The following is a 27,170-nucleotide window of genomic DNA, read 5'->3' on the forward strand; positions in this document are numbered from 1 at the left end:
AACGCGTTTATTCGGTTAACGCCTGACACGGTTCCATGGTGGTTCCAACAGACACTGGGAAAGTTCTATTCGTCGTTGTGTAAATCGCAAAGCAAAACAATAAATCTCTGCCTCAAAAATGAACCGAGCCAGCCAGGAGTCGAACCTAGAATCTTCTGATCCGTAGTCAGACGCGTTATCCATTGCGCCACTGGCCCGATGATGACATTTCAAGTGATATACATTGAATTTATACCATAAAATATAAATTCATCTGTTGAGAATTTCTTAACATGCAGTATTCCTGTGTTCGTTTTCCCGGTTCAACAACGACGCTGCTAATAATCAGTCACAAGTAGGGGAGCCTCATCCAGAGTCAGGCTCTGTCAAACACTGGGCGCTGAAAGTGAGACGGTAATCAGACGTGTTCCAGTGTTGACGAGGACAGACAACATGCTGCACTCCCGCTGACAGACGTCGAGCCTGTCAGGAATCAAACACGCAATCTTTTGAATAGGAGCGAACGTTGATCGATATCAAGCCTACCAGCAATACCCACATCTGCCAGCAGATGTCGCGGTCGAACCTTAACATAAGGGACTGTTTAGAATGTTCGGTCGTTTTACCTCCTCAGCGTTTGTGTGGAATGGATGGGATGGCCAAACATTTGAAAGAGATATCATTATTATCTCTTCCTATCATTATTATTAGCTGATATTGGTCTCTGGTCTCTCTGGACTCTATTGGTACAGGTCTCTTCCTCATTGCTCTTCATCTCAGCAGATGATGAGCAAGTAAATATATGATTTATGTGCTTTTTCAAATGTTTTGTCGATAAAGACAAACCATATTTTTTTTCAAAATAACACTTTACAAGTGTTTTAAAAAATGTAAATATCATTAATTTATTTTTAAAAATTGCTTGAAGAAATCAACAAAAAGAAAGACACAGGACCAACAGTGTGATCCCCAAATTCTTGTGTATTTATCATGTGAATCCAAATTAATGCCAGATAATTTTACCATCCCTTTATAATCAAATGGCCATTTATTATAAATGAAAATGTATTGCAAAATAGTTCTTGGTTAGAAGTACAACTGTGTAGTCAGAGTAATGTGGACTCATTTGTGGTGTGGTAGTAATATATGGTATTTCAGAAGTATTTCAGTCACATGACATTAAAGCAATTAAAAAAACCATACATTTTGCAGTGAAATGTTATCAAAAATGACAGACATTAGCAGACATTTTGTTGAGGTGCCTAATTATACTTCATATGGATCCCATCTTTATTATGGAGTTTTCTTGACAAGCAGGAAAAAGAAACGAGCATATCGCCGCGCTTTTGTGACTCCGCCCCTCCGGGTTGCCTCCCCCTGTGACGTCAGCATAGTCCTTCCAATGCGGAGGCTGAGTGCATGGCTCTGCCTGCGTTCTGCGTGTGCACCATTCTATGTGGTAGTGACAGACCGAGCAGCCCAGCACGCGGCATGTTAAGTGCATCGCGGGACACACAAACGCACACACTGAGCGGGCTGCATACTTGTGTGCGTGCGTGTGTGTGCGCGTGTAGATTCGAGGAGGTGGCGGAGGCTTTCGAGGAATTAGACGTGTACTGCAGCTGATAGAGCTGCTGACACACTGACGGCTGCCACTTCTCAGTGCACTGTTTCATTCCTGTATTTACTTCTGCAATGGACTAAAACGTCTGGTCAGCCACCGCAGGATTAATCCTCCTCGTCACCGAGTGGACCAGTCCTCGTCTCTCCATGGTTCTAGAAGGGTAAGCAAACCCCGAGGTGAGCTCGGCACCTTGCTTATTTTCTGGATGTAGCACCGCGTGGATGCTTGCACCCCTTTGTTTTGCGTCAGCTGGAACATCTCCGGGTCTTCGCTTTCTGCAGGTTATTTATATATTTGTTTATGTAATTTTTTCATTCCTGGTGACTCGTAGCAAGACTAGCCCCGGCTCTGCCTTCCTGTGTTCGCAGAGACATGGACGGCATCGGGAACACCATGCAGAAGAAGGCTGCAGAGCTGGAGCGGTTGGCCGAGGTGCTCGTCACCGGTGAGCAGCTGAGGTGGGTCCTTCGGTCCTGATGTTCCTGAACCTCGCTGTCCTCATCAGATAAACGTCACCTGCGCTTCCACTTGCATGCTGCTTACACTCAGCAGATCCTCCCGTTATGTGAAGTTTCGCTGTTCGACCGATGGTAGATTTAAAACGGCGGATAGTTGAGAGCAGGAATGGAGCAGATATTCCACCGCTTTGCCTGAGAAAATACGCGGCTGCGTGGAATCTTTCAGTTCATCACAAACTGTTGTGCTAAGAATCAAATGCAGTTCAAGTCCTACTTCAAATATCATCAGGTTGTTATTAGGTGAGTTTCCATCAGCTCCTTTTACTGTCAATCTGTGCAACAACAAAATAAAACAGGAAAAAAAAGAAAATTTGCTACATTTTAATTTCAAGACAGTTTTTCACACTTGAGGGAGGTGGAAAAGTTGGATACAAAATAAATACAAATACATGTGATGAAAAAAGATTGAGTGAATAAATGAGGAATCATATGAAATGATCATCAAAGTCCCCATTTTCCTTCTTTGACTAGTTTTATATCCTTTCTGATGTTAATTTCTTTGTCGGTATCCATATCTGACGCGTTCTAATAATGACATCATCTCTGCATCTTCTTCTGCACTCTTCTTCTTCTTCTTCCTTTACTAGCAGTAGACTGATTACATCCATGAACCAATAGCGGATGGAAATATGGCAGTGACATTCTTTTTACTAAATATTTGGATGCTGAATATTGTGAGGGAAGTACTGGCTGCGCACCAGACACACAGTCAGGGCCGGCCCCTGGCATGAACACGACACTGGTGTTTAGGGCCTCGACTCCTAGGAGGGGCCACACGGTGGTTGCTCCAAGGACTCACAGAAATACATTTAATTACCACAGCCCTCGAATGCCAGGTTATATGAAATTTCCTTCCTAGTTCCTAGTGTTTGATTTGGCTGTTGTGTTCTGTGGGGTGCGGGGGCAAAAACTAGATTGTTTGGGTCCAGCAAGATCCCAAAGCTGGCCCCGCACGCAGTAAGGGAGGAGACCAGTAACAATCCATGACGTCCAGGTCATGAGCTTCATGTACTTCATGGTCAGCCTTCACAAAGTCAATCTGAGCCTCATTCCACCAATTTGGGACTTCTTATTTTCATGCCTGTTTTAGCTACAGACGTGTTGGACACATGACACGAGACAGGAGGTGGGCAGCTCCACGGCAGTGTGGCGAAACAAAGACATCCTTACATGCTCAGCAACCCTCGCCATGTGCGCCGCTGCTGCCCGCTGATATGTTCCAACTCTGAAGCCTGATTTGCCAGTTTGAGGACAGAACACACTTGTTGCTCCAGGGAGACGCTGCCCTTTGATCTGATAAAGCAGACATGAGGCTCTATCATGGCCTGGCCGTGCTATCAGGGGACTGGCAGTGTTGTTGACACGCTACACCCTTTGACCTTCTGTATGTTAAGAAAGGCCCCATAACCCCAGTGGCAGTGGTTGGCTGACACTCCCAGCAATGAATAGAGGCTCAGTAGGCAAAGCATGGCACCAATGCCTGGAATTCCAGCCCCCTGCTGAACGATGACGAAACTCAATTGTCTTTCCCAGCTGGGTGTGTGATACATAGAATTTAGACAGCCACAAGAGTATAATAGTGTCTGCACATACTCTTCAGTGTACTCTCCCTTTGCACCAGTGACTGCTTCCTGGTTTCTGAACTGTGTGTGTGTGTGTGTGTGTGTGTGTGTGTGTGTGTGTGTGTGTGTGTGTGTGTGTGTGGCCTGGCACAGATGTAGTTAAGGCTGCCAGCTGGCAGTGTGGCTTATGTCAGTGAACGGAGGGTGGACGGGGTGGCTGTCCTAGAGTTCTCTGCTGTTCTGGGTTAAAGGACTCTAGGTTGTGACATACAGGGCTTCCCCCCTGTCTTGGTTCTGCTCTGCACCCTCAGGGACAGACACTTCTGTCCCCTCAAGTTCTCTCTGGCGTTTTGCAGTTGAAAAACATGCAACACTCTAATAATACACGCTCCGTGTTTTAGCTTTAATGGTTTAGACCTAATTATAACTTGAGAAATTGAGTTAATTCCCTTGACAGCAGCGTTACTATTGAATGTATTATGTGATGTACTTTTGTAGGCTAACACAGAAGTTAGCATTAGCACAGTTTTCCACCACCACAACTAATTGGAATTCTGTACTGTATTTTGGATTGTTGCTCTGTTACTAACAAAAGTTTGTAAGATTTACACATTTCAAGATAATCTTCTCATATTCGCACCACTTTTATGCTTTTCTAAGAGTAAATGAAATTGTTAGAAGCGCAAAGCTAACGTTATGTCATTAACAGCTACACTGCGGACATTCCTGTTTTTCACGTGATATTTTAATGTCTGCAGCAACCGCTGTGGTCTCGATAGATCTCCAGTTGAAGGTAGTTGCCATTCAACCATGCTAACTTATGTCCAGGTTTTAGGACTCGTCCCTGCTCCACTCTGTACAGCTGGGTGAGTGTACTCCATCCACATCTTTATTTGTTCATGTGGTCATGTGTCTGGTTCATGGAATATTAGTGACGGACTTCCTGGTGCTGATTGTATCTTAGCAATATTTGTGTTCCTTCATGTCAGCAGTTCATATTGTAACAAAAGGCCGGTCAAGTTCATAGCCGGTAGAGATTTTCGTTTTTGTCAGAAAATAAACTTGTCCTCATCACCATGGATAGAGGAGAGTGTTTCCAGTGTGGGATTCATGGTTGGACTCATTCTGATGTGATCCAGCAGTCCTCCTCAAAGCTGTTACAGGGACTTACACCTGAGCATCCCTCAATGGTTGCCCTCCTCCTCTCTTCAGATAATAACAGTACAATGACCCGCTCAGAGAAGTGGAAGTGGACTTGTTCAGCTTCAGGTTGTTTTCTGGTCTTGCTGAGCAGAATTGTGTTGTTTCTCGCTCCAGCTGCACACACTCAGCAGGGACTGGAGCAGGCTGGCACACCGGCTGCTTCTCTCGCAAGTTCACGACCAGGTCACCTTGATGATGTGGAAGCAGCGCTGAGGCTTTTGTTATGTCCTCATGCAGTCGAGTGACGACTACGATGATGTTTGACTGACACAAGCCAGTCTTGACGACTGATTCTGGCTCCAAAAGAATACCTGCATTTGTCGTATTTGACAAATTAGACACTTTTGTACTATTTTAATGCTATGTCTACTTTATACCAGTATTTTAATGAAAAATGCTAATTCTTTTCAATAACATCTGGCATGTGACCCAGTGACTCAAAGTCAATACCAGATATTAATATTATATACTAGACAAATTAGAAACTCCTGTTTTTATTGCTTTTGACTGATATCTCTGTTTTGTATTAAAAAAAAATTCTCCATTTAAAAAAAAAAGAAGCTTCTAAGTCCTTTGACCTTGTGACTCCAGTTTAATGAAACAATTATCTTGAAGAGCAACTAGATGACAGGTTATTTAGAGAATAATTCATGTGCAGCTTATGCGAATGACTCTACCCGAATAAGCTTAAATATTTGCCTGTAGTCTTAGTCTTATTCAATGTACAGTGATTTTTCTTTCCTTCTTATTGACTTTTGAATCAAGAAACCAAAAGTTCAGCTTCACCATCAAGAATTAACATTGTGTCAATTTGTTTCATCCAAGAAAGGGATTTCAAGCTCTTCAAAAAACTGCAGCCCACAGCTCAGTTCCACCGTTTCATTTAAACTCAGCACCAATTTTAATATAATAAGAGAAGATGGTTATGTATGCCCTCATAGTTTGAGTGGAATCTTGTTCAGTTCATTCAGAATGTTTATTTCCATTTGCAGAGTAAATTCAATGTTACAGTTTTTTCCATAATGTCATGAACGCACCTCGTGTGCCGTTTCTCTGCGTGGTGTTGCACAGGCTCTGCGTCTTAGTTTCTCCCGCGTTCATGTGTAGACATGACTTATATTTGCTTCGAAAGCCGTGCTAAGCTGTAATTTCCTCTCATTGCTGCGTGTAAATGACCGAAGTTGAGTGGTTTTGTGTTCACTCCGTGTAGAGTGTGATTATTCACGGGTCATTGTTGAGGCATGCTATCGCTAAGTACCTATGGGACGGACATTAGCTTTAGCCGTTAGCCCCTCCAGTTGCTAATTATTTACACGTCCTGTTACTGTATGTTATTTATGTTATTTTTCTTCAGTAGAAGTGCTGTTAATAGTGGTTGTGCTTAAGTTACATTCATTACTAATTATTATTATTACTGTTTGTAATATTTCACAACCACAGCTATCTGTCACAGCTATCTACCAGCTAACTAGAGTAAGCATGTTACCGCCTTTAAGACGTCTGCTGTTGTTCCTACCCAAATCCTGCAATAAAGACCAAACCTGGGAAGTCATGCTGCCTGTTCTCTAACTGGAACACCTCATACCTTGTGCTGCTCCGAAACCATACACCCGGAGCTATCCGTCTCTGTTTTAGGTTAATATGTTATATTTGCCAACAAATTCCATGATAACATCCAAACAGCAAAGCTGAGGTCAGTGTATTCTTCGTGCCACAGAGCTCCGTTGTTGTTGTTGTGTGATTAGAATCACATGAGTGAGCTGCTGCTTCGCTGACACACCTTCCTTCATTACAATGAACGTGGGCATTGTAGTTTAATTTGACTCATTCCCTCTTCCTCCTTCCTGCTGTGTGCAACGCTCACTTTGGCACCAAGTGCACATTAAGTCACAGCTGGAAATAGTCCCTGAAACATGTTAACTGTTGAGAGAAGGCTGGGAGAGACAGACAGGCTTGGGAAGCCAAATAGTATTTGTTGCAAGGAAAGAAAAAAAAAATCATACTTGTACCTTATTTTTAATTGTGGTTCTTAAAGTTTTTAAAATAAGCTTAAGTTCTTCACAGCTTTTGAAGCATTATCACTCTGAACTCTTAAGTGCAGTCCATAAATGTCTGCTGAAGTTAGCATGCTAGCTCCTGTCTGTCCCTTTTTTGCTCCATAATATAACATCAGAATTCCTAGTAAATAGTTCAGCGTCAGCAGATGAAGAGGTTTCTGTGTTGCAAACAAACAAGTCGTTCTGAACTGGGGAGCCTGGTGGGTCCCGGTGACGTGGGTTTCATTCAACCACACATTCCAAACTGTAACTCCAATCTACAGTAATATGACTGCAACGAGACGCTAATAATTCACATCGTACATTCCTCAAACGAGTCACCTTAATCCCGATTAAAAGTTGACTAAAATCCATCAAGGCACACGATTAATATCCACAATCCAATTATGGCTTCCACAGGAAGTGACCGAAACAGGAGAGCTCTAATGTCAGCCTTATTGAAAATTTAAAGGTTTCAGTTCAGTTTCAGGTTTTCCAGATAAACTCCAAATTAAGGGGGCAAAAACAGTATAATGGAGTATAGTTTTTGGGCATAATACATAAATGTAATTGATACAAATGATTAGATAATAATGTGTAAATAATCAGCATCATGTTTTAGGAATGACACTGTTGATAAATCACCTTTAACATCTTATCTGTCATATATTCTGCAATATCACCTGGGTTTTTATTCAATAAACTTTATAGTCAGTGTCTTATAACAGTAGAGTCAAATCTCCAGAGAAGCTTTTCAAGGAGTTCCCGCTCTGTGTTGGTGATGTTACACTGAAAGGTGGACTGGAGGAATTTGGTGGAGGAAAGTCAACATTCCGCGAACAGGCCAAACAGTTTATTCACTGTAGATCAGAACAAGGATCTACTGCTCTTCAGTGCAGCTGACGACCACACACGGAAAAACAGTCCAGATGGCGTTGAAATGTAGTTTGGCTCTGTTTTCTTTCCAAAAGTGCTTCACTTTCCAGGAGTGAAGCTGGCTGTAATGTAAACGGAGGGCTGATGTCGCCTGAAGATTTGGTCAAATTGTATAATATTTGTGATACATGGGTTATTATTATCATTATGATGATTATTATTAGTAGTATTAAGTTCTGTTGATGTTGCCATTTTGTATTGTATAAACTCAGAAGGGGTCCTACAAAAACAACTTTTAACATGCTTATGATATGTCAGTTTACATTTTTAAAACCTATTTTATGCATGTGTGTTTTTCTGCTCTTTTTTCATGTCATATGCATGATTGCGGGCTACACGTTGAACTCATGCAGTCCTCTTCTTTTTCTTCTTCTTTTGCTGCTCCAGGTTGCAGCTCCACGATGGGAAGGTCATCAAGGATCGGCGCCATCATCTACGAACGTATCCCAACTGTTTCGTGGCCAAGGAGCTTATCGATTGGCTGATGGATCACAAGGAGGCTTCAGATCGAGACACGGCTGTCAAGCTGATGCAGAAACTTTTAGACCACAGCATCATCCACCACGGTGAGGCCGGGCCCTGTGCCTCTCTACTGGCAAACATCTCTTCTCTTCCCTTTCATACTCTCTGTCTGTCTGTCTCTCTCTCTCTCTCTCTCTTTCTTCCCTGACATCTTCTGGGAATGATCAGTGCTGTGGAGATAATTCCCAGCGTCTCCTGGCCAATTTGGCTCCAACTAACTTCTCACTACCTGCTTCACATTTGACCAGACATGCAGGACAGGGACTGCATCTCTTTGCCTGTAGGTGGGAAAAAACCCAGAACAAGAGGGTTCTCGCGATGTCGGGCCCTAACGAGTGAAACCTCTGTGTATGCTAATCTCAACCATCACGGATTAGAAGCAAGACTGACTGGGTTCTGTATTTGTGAAAATAAGAGCTTGTTCCTCATCAACTGCAGCGTGCATGAAAAGATGGTTATTTCTTCCCTCGTAATTTAAAAACCCATTAATATAGAGAGTATAGAGATCATATATGCATATATGCATTTTAAGGGCCACGCGATATATCTTGTTCCTTCGATTTAGTTTATTTCAGTTCACGGGATCTATATCTATATCTGTATATACACATATATATCTATATAAAGATATATATGTGTGTATATATGTATATGTTTAAATATATATAAATGACATATAAGATATAACTTGTTTCCTCAGTTGAGACGTTTGTATATTTTTCAACAAGCTCTATCTTGTGTCTATGATTTAAGTACATTCAGAGAAAGTGGTATACCTATACCTTTGTTTTGGCTTCCAGATAATTAAATTGAGGGAACAAGTTATGTCCTGTGGCCTCCAAATATTTTTTTTCTCTCTATGCCTTCTTAAGAAGTAGAAATCTCTCGACTCCAGGGCTCCGTAAAAATGTCAGTAAACAATCAAAGAATGCTGGATGGCTGTTTGCACATCTGCCTGTGTCTCAAGAGGCTCTTGTTCTTTCTCTAACAGAATGTTCCTGGTTTCGCTCTTTGTCACAGATAATCTCCTCGGTGTGTGTAATTCCTGCTGACAATATTTTATTTTAAAACCTTGTCCTTGCGTGTGTGTGTATGTTTGCAGTGTGTGACGAGCACCGGGAGTTCAAAGACATGAAATTGTTTTATCGTTTCCGAAAGGACGATGGCACCTTTCCATTGGACAGTGAAGCCAAGGTCTTCATGAGAGGGCAAAGGATCTATGACAAGTATGGGCACACATATACACATGCACACACACGCATGCGCACACACACACACACACACACACACACACACACTCTAGTTGCTTCTCCTCTCTTCATGTCATTGGCCTCACGGCAAATTGCAACACACTTCCTGTCTTTTTTTGTTGTCTCCCTGAGGAACGGTTGCATCAACAATAACAGCAACTTTTATTTTGAAAAAAAGAACTGTCTTTCAATGTAGATGTTATTTAACTGCTTTTATGCTAATGCTTGTAGGATGAGGGAAATCAAATGATATTGGAAACATTTTAACAAGAGTGGACAAGTGTTTGATAGGGGGGGCGGGGGGCTGCTAATGTGGCGACGTTTTGTTTGTCATCAGCTTTGCGCCCATGATGCTGTTTTTCCAGAAACGGTGAGAATACCAGACATTGTTTCTATGGAAACACCAAAGACTCTGAGTCTCCAGTTCTCTTTCTGCTGGTGGATCATGGTAGCTTTCGACACACACTTTAGGCTTTTTTGTGTTATAAACCAAATACATGCGGACACACACCCGATGTATTTTTGTCAACACGCAGCTTGACTCCCCTTCCTCGTCTCACACATCCTGCCACCTCTTTGACACACGCACTTACAGCACACTGACATTGCTACTCTTAAAAACAGTCCTGTTTTCCTCGACAACACACACACACACACACACACACACACACACACACACACACACACACACACACACACACACACACACACAAAGCAGTTGCATAAGAGAAAAATATAGTCCAAGCTGAGACATCTGTCGTTTCAGCTTCCAAAGCTATGTGTTTATGTAATCACCATAGTGAAGACCAAGACACACACATGCACAGATGCACAAACACGCACACGCGCACACACACACACACACACACACACCCTGCAGACTTGCTCGGGTGGTTTCTTTTTTAGCTGACTAGAGTTGCTTCATTAACAGTCCTGCAACATAGAACTAAAACAGTGCTCTTGGTTTTTCTGCTTGTTTTCACATTAGTGCTTGAATGTTCACAGGAACAATATTCCAGTAGAACAACAATATATTTTATTGAAACATACAAATATTTAAACTGCTGCTGACATCAGCATTCCAGGTTTAAGGACTTAGGTCAGCAGTGAGGAGCCCATTAACTTCCAGTGGTTGTACACTTAAATGTAAATATGTTTCAGAAAACCTGAAAGACATTTTTTTTTTTTTTTATAGATTCTGGATTACAGAGTTGAGAGATTGACAGGCGAAAACTTTCTGAATCCTTTGACGGTAGAACTGTGTTGTTTCCAATTCTCTTGTAAATTCGTGGCTAGTTGACAAAATCCGATCTTGTTTTTCTTCCATCATTTAATTCAAAAATGTACCTTTATTTATCACTAGTTATATGTACTACCCATATGACAGTGATGGTACAGGCAGTGAAGCAATGGTCCGGCTGTTTTGGGTTGGTACCAGTAAGAACTGCTGAAGCGTGAGAGATCAAGGGAGATGGCGTCTTGTCAGACTTCACGCAACGCGTTGGTGTCAGTGGTTTTATGCTGGCGTGGTTTAGGAGTGACGACGGTTAGACTGCCGGTTCAAGGCAACAATGGCTGCTCCTGAAGACGTGACGCTGCTGTAGCATCGGTTATGTCAGAAACAAGAGAGTATATCTTCTTCAACAGAAACGTAAACTATAGCACTCATTGGTTTTGACTTCTCCGTCAGTTGGTTGATCTGATTGGATGAAGTTCGCCTGTGATGGACAGATGGTTCATCCAATCACCTGCCAAATATTTTTTGAAAGCACTTTTTCCACGTTGGTTCTTCCTAACAAGCCATTTGGTGTATCAGGTTACCAGTAAAACCTCAGTGTGTCACTTCTTTGAGGTCATGACTGTTAGCATAGGAAGTCTTTACACTAGAAACAAGCACAATGTTCAAACCACATATTTTACACAAGTTTTGAAATAAACTCTGAAAATGTCTCACACGCTGGACTCTTTCTTTTTCCAGAGATGAATACTGTGCTCTTGTCTTAGCTCTACTGAGGAAGCTGTGGGTAGCACCCTTCCAAATTGACACCACAGGAGCCATAAACTCGAGCCTTTGCTGATCGGAGGAGTGTGCGTGTGTGACTAAAGTTGAATAAAGTGTTGGAGATGACAGCTAAGCAGAATCTGATTCAATATTGCATTTGGGTCTTTGTTTGAAACAGCAAGAAATATGAAAATTTGGTGTGTGAGAAGTTGAAAATGTACGTTTACCAGAAATCTGTATGCAACTTGTGTCTGCTTGATACCAAACAGGAAGAATGTGTAGAGTTAAAAGCATACGTTTAGTTCTTCTTGTGGATGAAATGTTGACACCAAATACTCAAAAAGAGGCGTGTTGAGTTCACCAAGGTATTTTTTTTTCACCGCTGCGTTGCTTCTTTGTGACTCCAGAATGCAGAAAAAGCTAGCCTTGTTTAGTTAGCTTGAAGCTAAAGGTTGTTGGCTCCCTCTGCAATCTGAAATCATAAAAAAGGTAAATAAAATGATGCCGCGATGAAACAATGTCAGCTCAAGGTCCCTTTTTGTGAAGGGTAAAGTTCAGTTTTTGGGTGAAATATCACTTTAACGTACGTGTGTGATTCTCTGCTGGCAACTAACGCCTGTCCGTCCGTGTTGTATAGCAAGAATTGCTCCATCACTGTGTGCTTCTGAGGCTGTGAGAATAAAAGAGCCGGACAATAATGTTGCTTATCAGCTTCATTTCTCTTTACAGTGCTGGCAAACACCTCATTTTAAACCAACAAAGACTCTGACGGACATTTGTTCCTCACAGCTTTCACTCTATGCTATTGTGAGCCATGACACCACAATTCTTGGAGCACCATTCTGGTGGTCTGAACTAGACAGCAAATTGTTTTACAAGGCTTTTTTGGGGATTATTTTCAACAAACCAGAAATAAATCAGTCGGCAACACATGTTGCTCAATCATTTTATCACCGATGTATCACCTGTGTTCCACACATTAATTTACAACTGATAATATCTTCCTTATCACTTCACAAAAGATGCCTTCTCCACCCTAGAGAAGACTCTAACGTCTCAGCATGACTACCTCATGATTACTGGCACGTTATTATAACTGTAAAAGTTTATTATGAAGTATTGAAACCTTTCGTGTTTCAACAAGTCTGAAAGCAATACTAATCCGTACAGCAAATCCTGAAAAGTAAAGTGGGTAATGTTCTGACTCATTTCTCGTTTTGTATCCGGTTTATAAACTGTTGCAGGTTATAAATGGCTGTGCAAATAAAACATGTTGTCTGCCCTTTAATGGGGTTGTACTACAATTGTTTGCTGTAACTTTTCAGCTTTGTCAGCTCGCACAGCGTCTCACTTAAGAAATGATTTTGAGGGGGGGGGGGGGATTCTTCAGATTCAGTGTTCTCAATCAGGGCCAAACATGTGCAGCAGTGCAGTGTAGCATTAACTAAAGATCCACTTATTTCCTGCAGCGATTGATGAACACGGAAACAGAGCTGAGAGTGAATGTTTGACTTGATTGACTTTAAAAGGAAGGAATGAAGATGTTACTCTGTAACTGTACACGCACAGAGAGACCACAAAAATAAAAAGTAAGAATAAGTGATTGTTGTCTTCTGGTGGTGACAATTTAGCAGGAGGCTAACGGGGAGTAGCGGTATCAGCTGATGCTGCATCGCCAGTGTGTATGTGATGAGCTTAACAAGTATTGTGTGAACTCCTTTGGTGAAAGTTTGAATTTTTGGCACGTTAATTTACATGGAAATACGATTCGCTGCTGCTTTAAGAAATATGGTCTTCCTGACTGATCTCAAATGAACCCAAATAAAAGATCCTCCTCATCATCTCCTGACACCACTTAGATAAGGCTGTTGCGTCCTTCTCTTATTTTGAAAAATTAACTGGGGTACAAGCCCCAACAGTGCAACCTACAGATGTCTTAGGAAATCAGCTATACATAGAAATAACTTAGTTGCAGTGTTCAATAATTAAAGTTGAAAGCTAAGAAACTCCCCTTTTGCTCCATGTACACATCCAGCAGGTTGGATGTTTTTTAATCTTTTAGTTAGACTTTTTAAGTTTTATTTGATCTTCAAATCATTTAAGCACCTGTGTATAATGTACCATACAGTTTCTGGCTTAAATAACCCTTAGAATAACATTTTATTCATGTTTTTTTGAAATTATTTTTAAAGCCCCTGAATGGCCCAGATTGACCAGTGTCCCAGCTAGCCAGGTCAAGCCACTCAGGAGGGAATACTATGCTCAAGCTATACTTACCTATCCAGGTCACGGCAGCTCACCTTGTCCCAGTTCCCATTATCGGGATCCATTTGTTTACTGTATATACAGCCACACCTCGTGCATCATATGCCGTGTTCCTTACTTAAATGCTATGATCAAAACCTTTGTTCTTCAGTGGATTCAGAATCATTGAGCCAACAAGATTTGTTGGCTAAAGAAACAAGTTTAAACAGAGTTGCGTACTCAGCCACATATCAAGGGAGATTATCTACAGTTATTTCAATATTTGCTTGATGCTAAAATAGGACACACCTGTCGTTCCACTGAAGGTCATAATCTGTCCCTAAAGTCACGTACTCTGAACGGTGTTGAACCAACATGACGACAGTCTCCTCAGATCTTCCAAAAATTTCAACCCTAAATTCAACTAGGTTGAAATTTGAAGGATACTTGAATGAGTGGAACTGAGAGGACGATGCAGACGGACAGCCGCGTGACTTCATTCACACCGGTACAGATGCCTTTTAACTGAGTTAAAGCTGCCGCCGCTCTCTCCAGCGGCTGTAGCGCTTTGCATCCTTTTCTCATGAGAGAATGGGATGAATTGAAAACATGCAACCAGAGACAGGTCATCATCAGTTAATGCTATCTCCTCTTTGTACGAATTAAAAAGTCGACTTTGTTCTTACGATTACGACCAAGTGTTCAAGTACAGATTTTAAATTTTGATTGATTGGTGCAGTGGTCAGCACTGTGGCCTCACAGCAAGAAGCTTCCGGGTTCGAGTCCCGGCTCCAGCACAGGATCTTTCTGTGTGAGTCTCCATGTTCTCCCTGTTCCTGTGTGGGTTCTCTCTGGTTCTCCAGCTTCCTCCCACAGTCCAAAGACATCAAGAGGGGACGAGGCTGATTGATACTCTAAATTGACCGTAGGTGTGAGTGTGAGTGTGAATGGTTGTCTGTCTCTATGTGTTGGTCCTGTGATGGACTGGTGACCTGTCCAGGGTGAACCCTGCCTCTCGCCCATTGACGCTGGGATAGGCTCCAGCCCCCCCGCGACCCTTAATAATAGGAAAGAGCGGAAGACAATGGATGGATGGATGGACTGATTTATCTGACATGAAAAATGTTTTTTATGTTAGTAATATATATGATCTGTTCGATGGTTCTGCATCTACTGACACATCCTGTAGCTTCTCCAGATGACTGATCGACATAAAGGCGGAACGTGGGAATAGAATTTATGCCAAAAAAGAGAGTGAAGTGTTATTCTCTCAGCTGACATGTGAGACATGTTTTGACATGTTGTAAAGAAAGAGAGTCCTCCCCGAGGGGCACAACCTGTTTTCTCTATTGTTTTAGTGGGTTTGTCACAGTGATTGGGTGTGTTTGTGTTATTAAGAGTGCAGTGTAGAGAACGAGTCAGCATTTCTGCTCTTTGCATGTGTTTGCTTGTCAGTTTTTGCACATTTGAGTGTTTGTGTGCCTCATCTGGTGTCATCCAGAAGGGATCACACCATCCGCATCCAATATATACACTTTGCTCAGGGCAATACAAATTTGCACACATCTTTAAATTCCAACAGAAAAATCTAAATTCAGTTATGACATTCATGGTTTTCTACTGAAGGTGAAATATAACGAAAATCTCAACTGCTCCTCCTGTTTGACTGTGTTTAGTCAAGTCTCCCTGATGTGGTTTTTGATGTAATCACTCTACTGTCATCACCTCCCTAATTTGTAGTTTGAGGGAAAAGCTGCTTATAATCACCGGCAATTTATAAGATGAATGAGGTTTTAGGAATAACTTGAATTCAGTTTCAGGAGGCATTCTCAATTCCTCCAGTCGGGTGTCTCAAGATCTAATTCCAGAGAGTTATGTATTTATGCATGTTGGCTCTGCAGATTACAGAGTGGAGGATTGGGCAGAACTACGGTTTTGGAAGATTTTCCTTCTTGGATGTTCCATCTCAAGAATGCATTTTATTTTTCACTGAAGAACACGGAGCGCGTCTCTTGCTGAGCTGCAGGGCTACGTAATGGCCCCCGGTTATAAATGTTGCAGCATTTGTGGAAACTCATTTTTCCATCAACTAGGTGTGTGCTCTATACAACGCAGCCCCAGCAGCTGTTACTATGGTTACACAAGCCAGAGCTGCAAAATCAATGCAAGTTCATATTTCTGTCTTGAACCAAAAACTGGACTAAAGATGGTTGATTGATCCAAACCAAATGGATTCATGGTGATGATTTATATTAAATGGGGTGGCCAACCCAGGGGTTAGCATCACCAATACAGATTCAGTTGCTACAAGAAGTGTTGTAAACAAACAGCACAGACACATGACTTCAGTCACAGCTAAGCTTCACGCTGGGGTGTGATGACAATTAATGTCCGTGTTAATGACATGAATACGGGGATAACATGACCGTATCCCCTGCAGTCTTGTTTAATCGTCTGTTAGCAACCGCCATTTTAAAGACACATAGACACAAAGAGTGAAAATATTTGAGAGAGAATATATTTTATGCTTTAGAAAAAAAATCTTAAACTGGTGTTAATCACAGACCTTTTTTGAGGCGCTTAAAAACCTATTGACTTCACCAATTTATCACCACTGACTTTTGTTTCAGCTTCTTGGCTTTTTTTTTGCAGCTTGTTTAGATGAGACTTTAGATTGCAGGGTTCCTGCTGATTCTTAAAACTCAAACTTTCAAAAGACTTCACAATGCTAGGATGTCTACAAGATTTTATCACTTCTGCCAAGGAGGTCATGTGATCATCAGTACTGTTGTTTTTTTTAGCAAGATATCTCCAAATGTTGCAAGTGGATTTTGTTAGGATTTGGTCAGATGATAGAACTTAGGTTGAGGAACAACTGGAATTATGGAATCGACCTGGAGCCATGTTTTTATACTGATCTCCTTTCGCTTTTCTTTCTGAAGGTTGATGAACACAGAGAACAGCCTTTTACAGGCCAGGGAGGAGGAGGGCGGGACTTTCGAGCGGACTTTGGTGGCCTCTGAGTTTATTGACTGGCTCCTCCAGGAAGGAGAGATGGCAACCCGGGAGGAGGCGGAGCAGCTGGGAAGGCGACTTCTTGAACACGGCATCATCCAGCATGGTGAGGAAAAGGGTGTGGATGAAGGCTGCACGAGTCATTAAGATTAATTACGTGATCCCAATATGGACTATTAAGATTAATTACGTGATCCCAATCTGACTTGCAGCAATTTTTAAATCGTACGAGGTTCGATATTTGTTAAAAGGCTAATTGTGTCAAAATAACCATTTTAAATTAAATGTTGTGGTTCTGCAGTGATTTCCTGTCCGCACATCATATCCTGCAGGCTTAATAAAAGCATTATGTAACCCCCCCCCCCCCCCCCGCTCCGTCTTGCTATTTTCTAAAGGGGCCTTGGCGTTAAGTGTTGAAGACCCCTGCTTTAAACTAAAAGGGCACAAATGTTGACAGATTGATGGCCTGTGAATGAACCCCACTAACAGAGCCAGTAACTCTGTCAGGAGGACCATCTCACCTCTTGATGGTCCTGTTAAATAGCTCTGCTGTAATATCAAGGCGACTGACTTCAATGTTTAATTCAGAATATAATTACACCCTGTCATAGCTCCTCCTTAACCTGGAAACCTTACCATTTATAGTTCTGTGCCACACTTTGCTTAACTTGTTCAGGTCTGTCCTGGTGCGCCTACAAGCCCCGTCTTCCTCTTAAAACATGCTGTTGCTGTTGTTGTTTCTTGTCAGATAAATGTTTTTCTGTGCTGCTGCTGTTTTTCCACATGGAGATTCAGCTGGTGAGATAGCAGACATGACATCCAGGTTATTTATTTCTAGAAAGATCTTGCCTCCCTTCTCATATAAATGACTTTTTTTTTTATTTTCTCAAATGAGATTGTTGGGGGCTTTGGAAGATCAGAACCCACACCCTTCCCCCTCCTCATTGCAGCTCATTTTAGACTCCCAGATGGTCTGAACTGCTTGAGATTGTATTTCAGTTCTCAGTTTCTCTTATTCCTGACCTGACCTGACTTGGGGGCGATGATTTACACTCAGTAAAGTTACTGACATTAGGGGATCAGCGAGTTCTTGTGTGTCTGAGGCTGAGAATTTGGATGCGTTATCTCCACGCTTGTTTTATGCTATTTGTTTAACCTCTAGTCTTAGTTTCCACTATGAAAGTGAAGAGACGTTGTACAAAAGCTGTTTCATTGCAGAGATTATAAGACATATTTCTACTTATTAATGCCTTTGACACATTCTTCATTGTTTTCAGAAATAGTTTCTCCAACATGTATTAGCAACTCTTCATTTCTTCATTTATACTTCTCTCTTCACACTGAGGGACTGAAAATGTGGTGAGGAGGAGTAGCGCTTCATTGTTTGCCGTGTAATGCAACAGTTTATGTGAGTTTCAGTCCGATTCATCCCAAACCCTGTGAGCATTTGCTATTATCTAATGTGATTATCTAAACCAAAATTGTTGGTTTTATTTGGGACCAAAACCACAATTTCAGTTTTATTCTTGTTCTGTATTTTGAAAAATTTGAGGAATGACATATTTAATGCGTTGTCCCTTGAAGTCAGTTGAACTAGAATTGTCTTATGATATAACAGGAGCAGAAGTAAACAGGAGCATGTACAGATTAAATAGCAGAGGTCTGAAAATCTAGCCTTGAGGGACACCACACATATACATGGACAGTTGGTGCAAAAAAATATTCTTGCTGCTTAGAGTTAAACAAGTGTCGAACCGTGTCAGAGACACCAAGGTGGTTTTCAATTCTGATCAAATGTGTCAAAAGCAGGTCCAGGAAAACTGAGACTTAACCAGCATCTATTCTTGGTATTTTCAACCTGCTTGCGTTTCTGTCAAATTATCACATAACAGGAAAGTACATTTGACATGATGTATGTGGTGATGGTGATGCGTCCCTCCCGTGTCAATACAGATGAGTCATCGGCAGTTGCTCTTTCGTTGAACCAGTCGATAAAGTTGCTGTCTTCACGCTTTTACACGTTTGTCTAGTCTGTTAATGTTATTTCAGGATACACGTGGCTGTGTTTTTACTTTCTTTTTTTCAGGCGCATTTCAAATTGAACATATAAGAGCTGGATACCGAGAGCCATGAGGAGCAATGCATCATAAAAACACCCATGCTTGTTAATGAGAGCGTTATTTTTCTTCTAGATAGTTTTTAAAAGATTGGAGATAATTCCAAGTAGATGCCATATCGGAGGCAGACATGGTGAATATTGGAGGGATGGTAAAGAACATTTCTTTCCTGCTTCTTTTCTGCCTGATTGCTCCTCGGCACACAGTTTAGGTCCATCTGCTCTCTTTCACTTCTTCCCCCTGCCTCCCATGTCTCAAGAGCAGTAATAGAGCTGAGCATCTCCAGGGCCTTGGAATGCGGTGTGTTCTACACATGTGTGGATGCACACACACACACACACACACACACACACACACACACACACACACACACACACACACACACACACACACACACACTGCAGCTCTGTGTGTGCTGTCACTTTGTTAATGTGATACACAGGCTAATCTGTTTCCTACTGGCCTCACAGAGACTTCGTAGTGTCTTCCTCTATGTGAATTACCATGTTGTATATATAGAAAGTGGACTTTGTATCATAAATAATGTCATAGAACCTGAATGAAGTTTATAGCTAATGTGTTCCTGAGTAGGTCATGAACTCATTCGGATATATTTGGGGCTTATCTGCGCATGACAGCTACATTTTTTCTGCGTTATACTGCGCAATTGATCAGCTGAGATTAGAGGCCCTTCTCTGTGTGGCAGTTTTAAAACAGCTAAAGGTGCAGGCAGTACTGAAGACTGAAAATCACCTAATAATAAGTAAGGAGAGAGCTGCTGTAACTGTGCCAGAGGCTCTTGGCCAGCGGGCGGTTGTGATCATTCCTTGGTCCAAGTTTATAAATCTCACACTGACACTGTTCAGACCACAAAGTCCTTGCAGGTCAGTTTAACACTGAACATGAGACAGCAGCATTACAGTTTGATTTTTTTTATGGCCAGCAGTGTAAAAACACAACACAAGCTCTCCCCTACTGCTTTGTCTTCTTTTGTCTCATGTAATAAAAGGATTTGTTGAAATGAACAATAGCCTCACGCCTGGTAAGGGGCCATGTGAACTGACCCCAAGCCCAGCCAGTGCCCCCTATTATGTTTTATATTAGAACGTGGCTATCATAAAGACGCAAAAGTCAAAATAAAAATGTTGCATCATTGTTTCTTGCCTAAGTGAACATTAAAAACACTTGGATCTGTGGTTTTGTCATTGCTTTGACTGTGAGACTCCTAGCAGAACATAAAACAGGGGAAAATCCCTAAAGAGGGACGTTAACAGCAGCAGATGCAGTAGTTAAAAGAAGAAAGGTGACAGATTACAACCATAAAAATACACGTTTACTCTCTGGTCGCCATAACAGTTCAACATCTCTGCACTCATCTTTCTCAAATGTATCTTTGCAGTCGTTTCATACCTGGGAGGAATATCTTAAGAATCAAGGAAAGCCAAAGTGAAAAATATTGTTTCACTTTGACCAGCTTCGTTCATTGCACCAGACTCTGGCAGCTGCTGGGTTCAGCTGGTCTCGTCAGCCCAGCAGACGTCAATGTTCTTTAATAACAGTTAGTATTTATTCAGCATAGACGTTCTCAGCTCAGCGTGTTCGTCTCCTCCTGCTTCTCGTCTCTCTACCTTCAGCATGATTCACCCTAAAACAGAAACAAACACATTTGGTGCTCTGTCGTCTGTTGTTTTCTGTGACTGAAGGGTTTTCTCTTATTGAATCTGTAATGAGAACTCTCTCCTGGCTCTCCCTTTAATAATATACATTTACTCCTGATATCTCTGTTTCTCTTGGTTACCAGTCACAAACAAGCACCACTTTGTTGATGGGCCCCTCCTCTACCAGTTCAGGATGAACTTTCGGAGACGGCGGCGGTTGATTGAGCTTCTCAATGAAAACAGCCGCAGCATCCCCGAGAGTCATGACAGTCCTTTCTGTCTCCGCAAACAGAACTCAGACGGAGGAAACACCAGCTTCCTCTCAGGTAGACGACGCTTAACCCCGTGGAGAGCAAGTGTACACTTATACAACACCGTGACATCATCTCATATTGAACATCGATGAATAAATGAAAATCGAGGCTCAAAATGTATCATGGTGACATATTCGTGGTCATTTTTCCTCTGTTATTTGATGTATGACCCATTGCACACATCCATATATAAGGATAATTGTGTCAGTAGGTACTTTGATTACCTGACGTGTACATGCATCTGATTGGGGGTGTTATCATGGTGGACATTTCCTGTGAACTAAGACTGACTTGATATGAACCTTGATATACTTTGAATGACTCGATACACTTAAAAAAAAAAATCAAACAACTGTGTTAAGATACGATTCAACCCTGCAGGGTGTTTTGTTGTTGGCTAAACTTGAGCTTAGCGACACCATTGGTCCCCCCCACTAAGAGCCAATGAGGTTTTTTTTTTGTTTGTTTGTTTTTTTACAGTGGTTTCTCAATTATTGCAGAAAATCAGAAAGATAATCACCGCAAATGAACACCATCCTTTATGATTTTTGAGGCTTAAAGGAAATAGTTAGACGTGCAAAGCTGACATTGCGCTACAGTATGAACGCGTGTCTTTGGTATCACCTCAACTAGCTTCACGCTTCCTCCTTTATTGTCAGCTGCCATGTTTAAGATGCATAAAAAGCTTTGAAATGATCGAGTGTGATATTTACTGATGCATTTGATACAGTACAACACGATGGTGAAATGTCTGAAACTCCTGTGAGCTACAGGCCTTATTTCTATCAGTCATTCCTGCACCACTCTATACCACATGTTGCAACATGTCAGCATGAATAAATACAAGAATATGGCCCATACGGAACGATTAAAAACTATACAGCATTCATAGAATCGATAAATTCACTAATGTTTGGCACATTTTACATTTTTCTGGCCACCAGTATATGTTCACATTTTAAATTTGAAGGTGCAGCATTAATTTCTTCCCTGTCAACTTTTAGGGAAATAAGGGGGAGATACAGGAGAGCTGCATGAATGTCTGTATGGGTCCCCTCCAGCTATTTCATTCAGTCTGATTCCATTTAGCTCTTTTTTACACCTTAATACCAGCGCATCCCCACGCATAAATGAATCATGCTAGAGTTCCATCTGAGACACCTTATCTCTTCAAAAATTGACAACACCTCCTAATTTAAAGAGAGCTCCTCTCAGAAATACAGCAAACACCTAAAGTGCGAATTTAGACTAATTTGTAATGATTTATGGGAAATATAATCTAAAGAACATATTTACATTAACTGACAGATTATGAAAAGTAAAAAGTAATCTAAATTTATTGCTACTGTCTCTTTCTCTCTCTCTCCTGTCTGCTTTCCACAGTGAGTCCCACCAAGGAGATCAAGGTGGCGGTGGGAGTGCGTCGCAGCAGCATGAGCAGCAGCTGTGGCAGCAGTGGATATTACAGCAGCAGTCCCACACTCAGCAGCAGCCCACCTGTCCTCTGCAACCCCAAGTCTGGTGAGAAAACACACACACACACACACACACACACGCACACACACACACACACACACACGCACTAAACATATTCTTGATGAATCTGCCAGCGGATCAAGAGGTGTCAGTTCTGAATCTGAAACCCCTTCACTCACACTACCAGATCATCCGGTGAAAAAAACAACCCTCCTTGAGTCAGGAATGCCTCTGGCTTTTTCTACAAACATCTTTATCTTCTTCTTAATTAGTAAAGTTAGGGAACGGCCACCCATCTGACCTCCTTACAGTTCATCTGAATGCAAATGAAAAGAAAACTGGAGATTGGGTGAAACACATTAATCACTGTCAGATTATTGTCTGACTCTCGTATGGCCCAGACATTCATTTAACTAGTAAAAGCTAAAAATGCAACTTGGGAAGACGGACCGCATCAACATCCCAGATATGAGCGGTTAGATTTTTGAGCTGTGTGTGTGTGTGTGTGTGTGTGTGTGTGTGTGTGTGTGTGTATTTACTATCTTCTTCATCTTTACTGCTTTGATGTTTCAAGTCCTTGACAAAAGTCTCTTTGTAGCAGCAGAGCCCCCCCACCCTCACCACACACAAAACACAATAAGCAGGAAAAGGAAGACGCACGCACGCACGCACGCACGCACACACACACACACACACACACACACACACACACAGGGTTATTCCCCTCTGCTACACATTACTGTCAGTAGTTGACATCACACAAATAAAAGAAAATGAATGATGATCAAGTGTATGAGGTTTTTTCTAGAGCACATTCATAAAAAGATGTCGGTCCCTGGTAGTTTGCTGAAATCTGATCAGACCAAGTAAGAAACGTGCAGATCCAGCAGATTGGTGACTGCTTGACTTCCTCTTTCTCATCAAATTAGAAACAAGTACAATATAAAAATTCAAATGTAATAACTATAAATATTAAGTACAGGATGTGTTTGCCGCGATGCGTAAAGCAGCATATTCATTTGTTTCAGACTCATAAAGACCTGCATATTCTTGGTTGTGACTCATAAACCTTAATATTGCACAATTATTGTGGAATGGGACGTTTGTCTCTCCCACATTCAGACATTTATGGTCATACATGTGCACCTTATTCACCCTTACAGAAAATGAACAACTATTTATACGCACTTGCTTACTTGTAACTATAGTGTCATTCAGTGGTCATAAGTAATGATTTTTTTCACTTTGAAGAAAAAGATTAAAAGGATCAAATACAAAATAATGACGTACTTAAATTTATTATGTGCTACTGATTGGTATATGATGTATAGGTGCAGGTTTGTGCCCTTAATTTGCAGTATACGTGTTTTTCTTTTAGTTAAAATCATTTGAGAAATTCAAGTTAAAGCCAGTTTAGTTTCCTGTTTCAATGAGTAATCGCAGGGGGAAGTTGGAGGGGGGGGATGGGCAGGAAGCTGGGAGCTTCCATGCAGGTTAGCATGTGACTGACATTAGCAGTTGCTACACACACACTCACTCTCGAAAATAATAATTATGTCATGTAATTTATTTTTTTTTGAGTTTGTATGTCCAGTGCATTGTGTGTGTTTATGTGTGTATGAATAGAGACACATTCAGGAACTGTAATCAGGCTTATGGCTGAGTTATTGGGCACAAAAATCAGTGGTTAGGGTTGAGTGTGTGGTGATAAGGAAAAAAGACATGAATGTAAGTCTATGTAAACACTCTAAAATGATATATTTTGTGTGTGTTTGTGTTCATATGTGTTCCCTTGTATGTGTTTTTTGTTGTTGTTTGTTTTAACAGTTCTGAAGCGACAAGTTAGTCCAGAGGAGCTCCAGACACCCGGAGGACCGTTCCTGAAAAAGACGTTCACTGTAGGGGACACACACACACACACACACACACACACACACACACAGAGTAAGAATGACAACTACTTGCCACAGTCCAGTAACCCTCACAGTCCAGTAAACCTCACAGTCCAGGAAGCCCCGCCCTTAACTTGAAACCAGGTCTTCACCCTTTAATTGTAATGATTTACATTACGATGATTTGCTCTTTGTCCCCAACACACACACACCAGTTAAATCAAAACAGACACACACGAGTCAGAATATTTGGACTTCAACCTTTGTGAGGACAATTAACGCCGTTGTCCATCATAATTCCATATAAATGCTCAGTCATGAAAAACATTTTGCAGGGGATGTGTGACACCCAACCCACATCCACTGTTAGAGTCAGTGATGAGGGAGTAGCCTACAGTGCAGCCTATGGTGTAACGTTCTGAAGTGCATCTTTAATGCACGTCTTAACTCAGTCCTAAATCCTAAACCTAAGACTAATTCTTACCCCCCCAGACTGAAACATTGCTGTCGCCACAAATTGCAGTCCCCGTTTACATGGACGGCAACGATTCAACTATTGACCTCAGTCTAAACCAGGCAACAGTTGGGATTCAGGTGTTTCCATGAGGTTCTTATAGAATATTTCACTCATGCTGCTGTTTCCATACTACACAGCGAATAGAATAGAATAAGCCTTTATTGTCATTGCAGAATGCCAGCACTATGCAATAAAATTTTGTAGACTGAAAAACTAAATACAAACACATGGAAAAGCATTTGTGTACAGAGCAACGTGCCGCTGCATCCGCCGCCGCCGCCATCTTCAGCAAAGCCTGACTAATGACTAAAGATGCCCGCCCACACGACATCTCTTGACTATATGTCAGTTTCCTTCTGGGATTTGTCAAGGAACCTTTCTGTCACGTCATATGGTGTATTTTTATCGTTGGTTTTTTTTTATTATTTTGGAGAGTTTGAAACACTCACTTGAAACTGGAGTCATAAAGCAGTTTGACTGACGTACGTGTCCTGAAACGGTGTGAAAGTCTTGTAGGACTTCATAGTCAAATTAAGATGTCTACATGTCTTCAGCACCCGTCAACAATGCAGTACAGATCACGATACTCTTAGTCTGATTATTGACCGAGACTATCATCTTTATTGGGTTAATAATGGACTATTGCTGTCCAGTTCGTGTGTAACAATAAAATAAATATACTAAGCACTGTACTGAACGTGTTCCTTAGATCGTGGGCGATGCTGTAGGCTGGGGCTTTGTGGTACGTGGCAGCAAACCCTGTCACATCCAGGCGGTGGACCCCGGGGGCCCTGCAGCTGCTGCCGGGATGAAGGTAAGAGAGGGTGAGGGTGATGTTACTGCTGGAGTGGGTGAAGAGGAGGGAAAGCTAGATGTTATACTCTGTGGTTGACCTGGAAAAAAAAAAGACGCACTGATGTGATAAATAATGGATACGCTTCAACCCTGCAATGATGAAGGCTTTAGCTCAGGCAGCGGTCTGAGCTTCTCATGCCTGGTCACATCAGCGTGTGGGATGGGGAGATGGATTTATGCTGACTAGATGGTGTAGCGTTGCAAAGGAGTGGAAAGTTTCTGGAAATTTTCAGTGGGAGTTTATATGAAGATATAGAAATGAATCGCAATGAATAGGAATGAACAGGACATTTTGGAATACCGTGCATTCTTCCACCGCATGCCCACACATTCCTGTTTTCAACTTTGTTATTCTCAGAATTTTGCGGCTCTAGTTTGATGCCTTATGTTGACTTTCAGTCGCTGTATCAATACAGCTCTGTCATGAACAATACTTCTAAAAATTCACTTAATTGCGCTTTATTTAAAGGTTTCAGTATTTGAAACTCCAGAGTAACAACAATGAAAAAGTCTGAATGGCTCTGTGGAAGCAGGAAAAGTGTGGTGGGAAGGAAGCAGGGTAATGGTGTGTGCGCTACCACAGCTGGCACGAAAGTATGTAAGCAGAGTGGCAGCAAAGAATCCTGGGAATGCAGAGCATAGCGGTTTTAACCACAGGATGAAGAGGCAGGAGGCACGAGGGAGGAAAGACTGAATGAAGGAAGTGGCAAGAGTCAAAACTAGTGTAGTTTGAGAAATGTTACTTTGATGCAGGAGTGTGTTTCCTCAAAGAACGCTAGCCTTCAGATGAGTTTTCAAGGAAACTTTCACACACGCGAACTCCAGGGCTACACACACGCTGAGTCGGCAGCTCACCGGGGAACCGATGCTACACGGCTGCTGCTGATTCTCACCCAACGGCAGCAAAATGAAACCCACCTGATGTGGGGAAAGAACGTGATCAGAGGTGGATATGAGAGCTGAAGAGTGTGAGAAGAGGCAGTGACTATTCACGCTGAAAGAGGAAAGAGTAGAGTAATCTCCCTTCTACTGTGGTTATTGTAAAACTGTCATATTTGATCATCATGGAAACGCTTGGGTCATAAAGTTGTCAGCCTCATTAAGTGTGTTTTAATGAGATGAGCTGTCTAAATCTTGCCATTTCAACCCAAGTGTGACCTTTTTATTTACGTTGAAAGGAAACTTGCTTTGGTATTTGAGCAGTGTGTGACAGCTACTTTTATAGATGTAACATAGGTCAGGAGAGGGAATGGCGAGCTGTCAGCCGCTGGTCCACACTGAGGCTTTTCGGAACCTATCAAACTCAGCGCAGGTAGTTGGAAAATCATCACAAGGCATTTCTCAGTCCTCAGCACATATGCTTTTAAACACTCAATATCTCTCTCTCTGTCTCGCTCTCTCTCTCTCTCCTTCCCTCTCTCCGTGTCTCCATCCCACACATGCAAACACA

General features: G+C 41.8%; 1 protein-coding gene and 1 non-coding gene across 3 annotated transcripts in view; one reads left to right on the top strand and one right to left on the bottom strand.

Annotated features, from left to right (window-relative positions):
* Positions 1-124: 124 nt before the first annotated feature.
* Positions 125-197, bottom strand: trnar-acg (transfer RNA arginine (anticodon ACG)). The gene has a single exon. It is a non-coding gene; the product is annotated as a tRNA-Arg (tRNA).
* Positions 198-1,432: 1,235 nt separating this feature from the next.
* The window catches only part of deptor (DEP domain containing MTOR-interacting protein), a 32,038-nt gene continuing 6,300 nt past the window's right edge, over positions 1,433-27,170 (top strand). The window contains exons 1-9 of one of the 2 annotated variants that reach the window (XM_086218834.1): positions 1,433-1,763; positions 1,972-2,061; positions 8,246-8,424; positions 9,483-9,606; positions 16,819-16,997; positions 20,810-20,992; positions 22,364-22,501; positions 24,284-24,354; positions 25,575-25,679. In XM_086218834.1, the coding sequence (XP_086074960.1) occupies positions 1,750-1,763; positions 1,972-2,061; positions 8,246-8,424; positions 9,483-9,606; positions 16,819-16,997; positions 20,810-20,992; positions 22,364-22,501; positions 24,284-24,354; positions 25,575-25,679 (1,083 nt within the window). In that variant the 5' untranslated portion in view covers positions 1,433-1,749. Of the gene's footprint in view, positions 1,885-1,971; positions 2,062-8,245; positions 8,425-9,482; positions 9,607-16,818; positions 16,998-20,809; positions 20,993-22,363; positions 22,502-24,283; positions 24,355-25,574; positions 25,680-27,170 lie in introns of both variants that reach the window. The other variant, XM_086218835.1, reaches the window with a different exon arrangement.

The sequence above is a fragment of the Aulostomus chinensis genome, chromosome 11 (genome assembly GCF_037954235.1).
Source record: "Aulostomus chinensis isolate RoL2024-O1b breed Wild chromosome 11, RoL_Achi_v1.0, whole genome shotgun sequence".
Classification (NCBI taxonomy): Eukaryota; Metazoa; Chordata; class Actinopteri; order Syngnathiformes; family Aulostomidae; genus Aulostomus; species Aulostomus chinensis.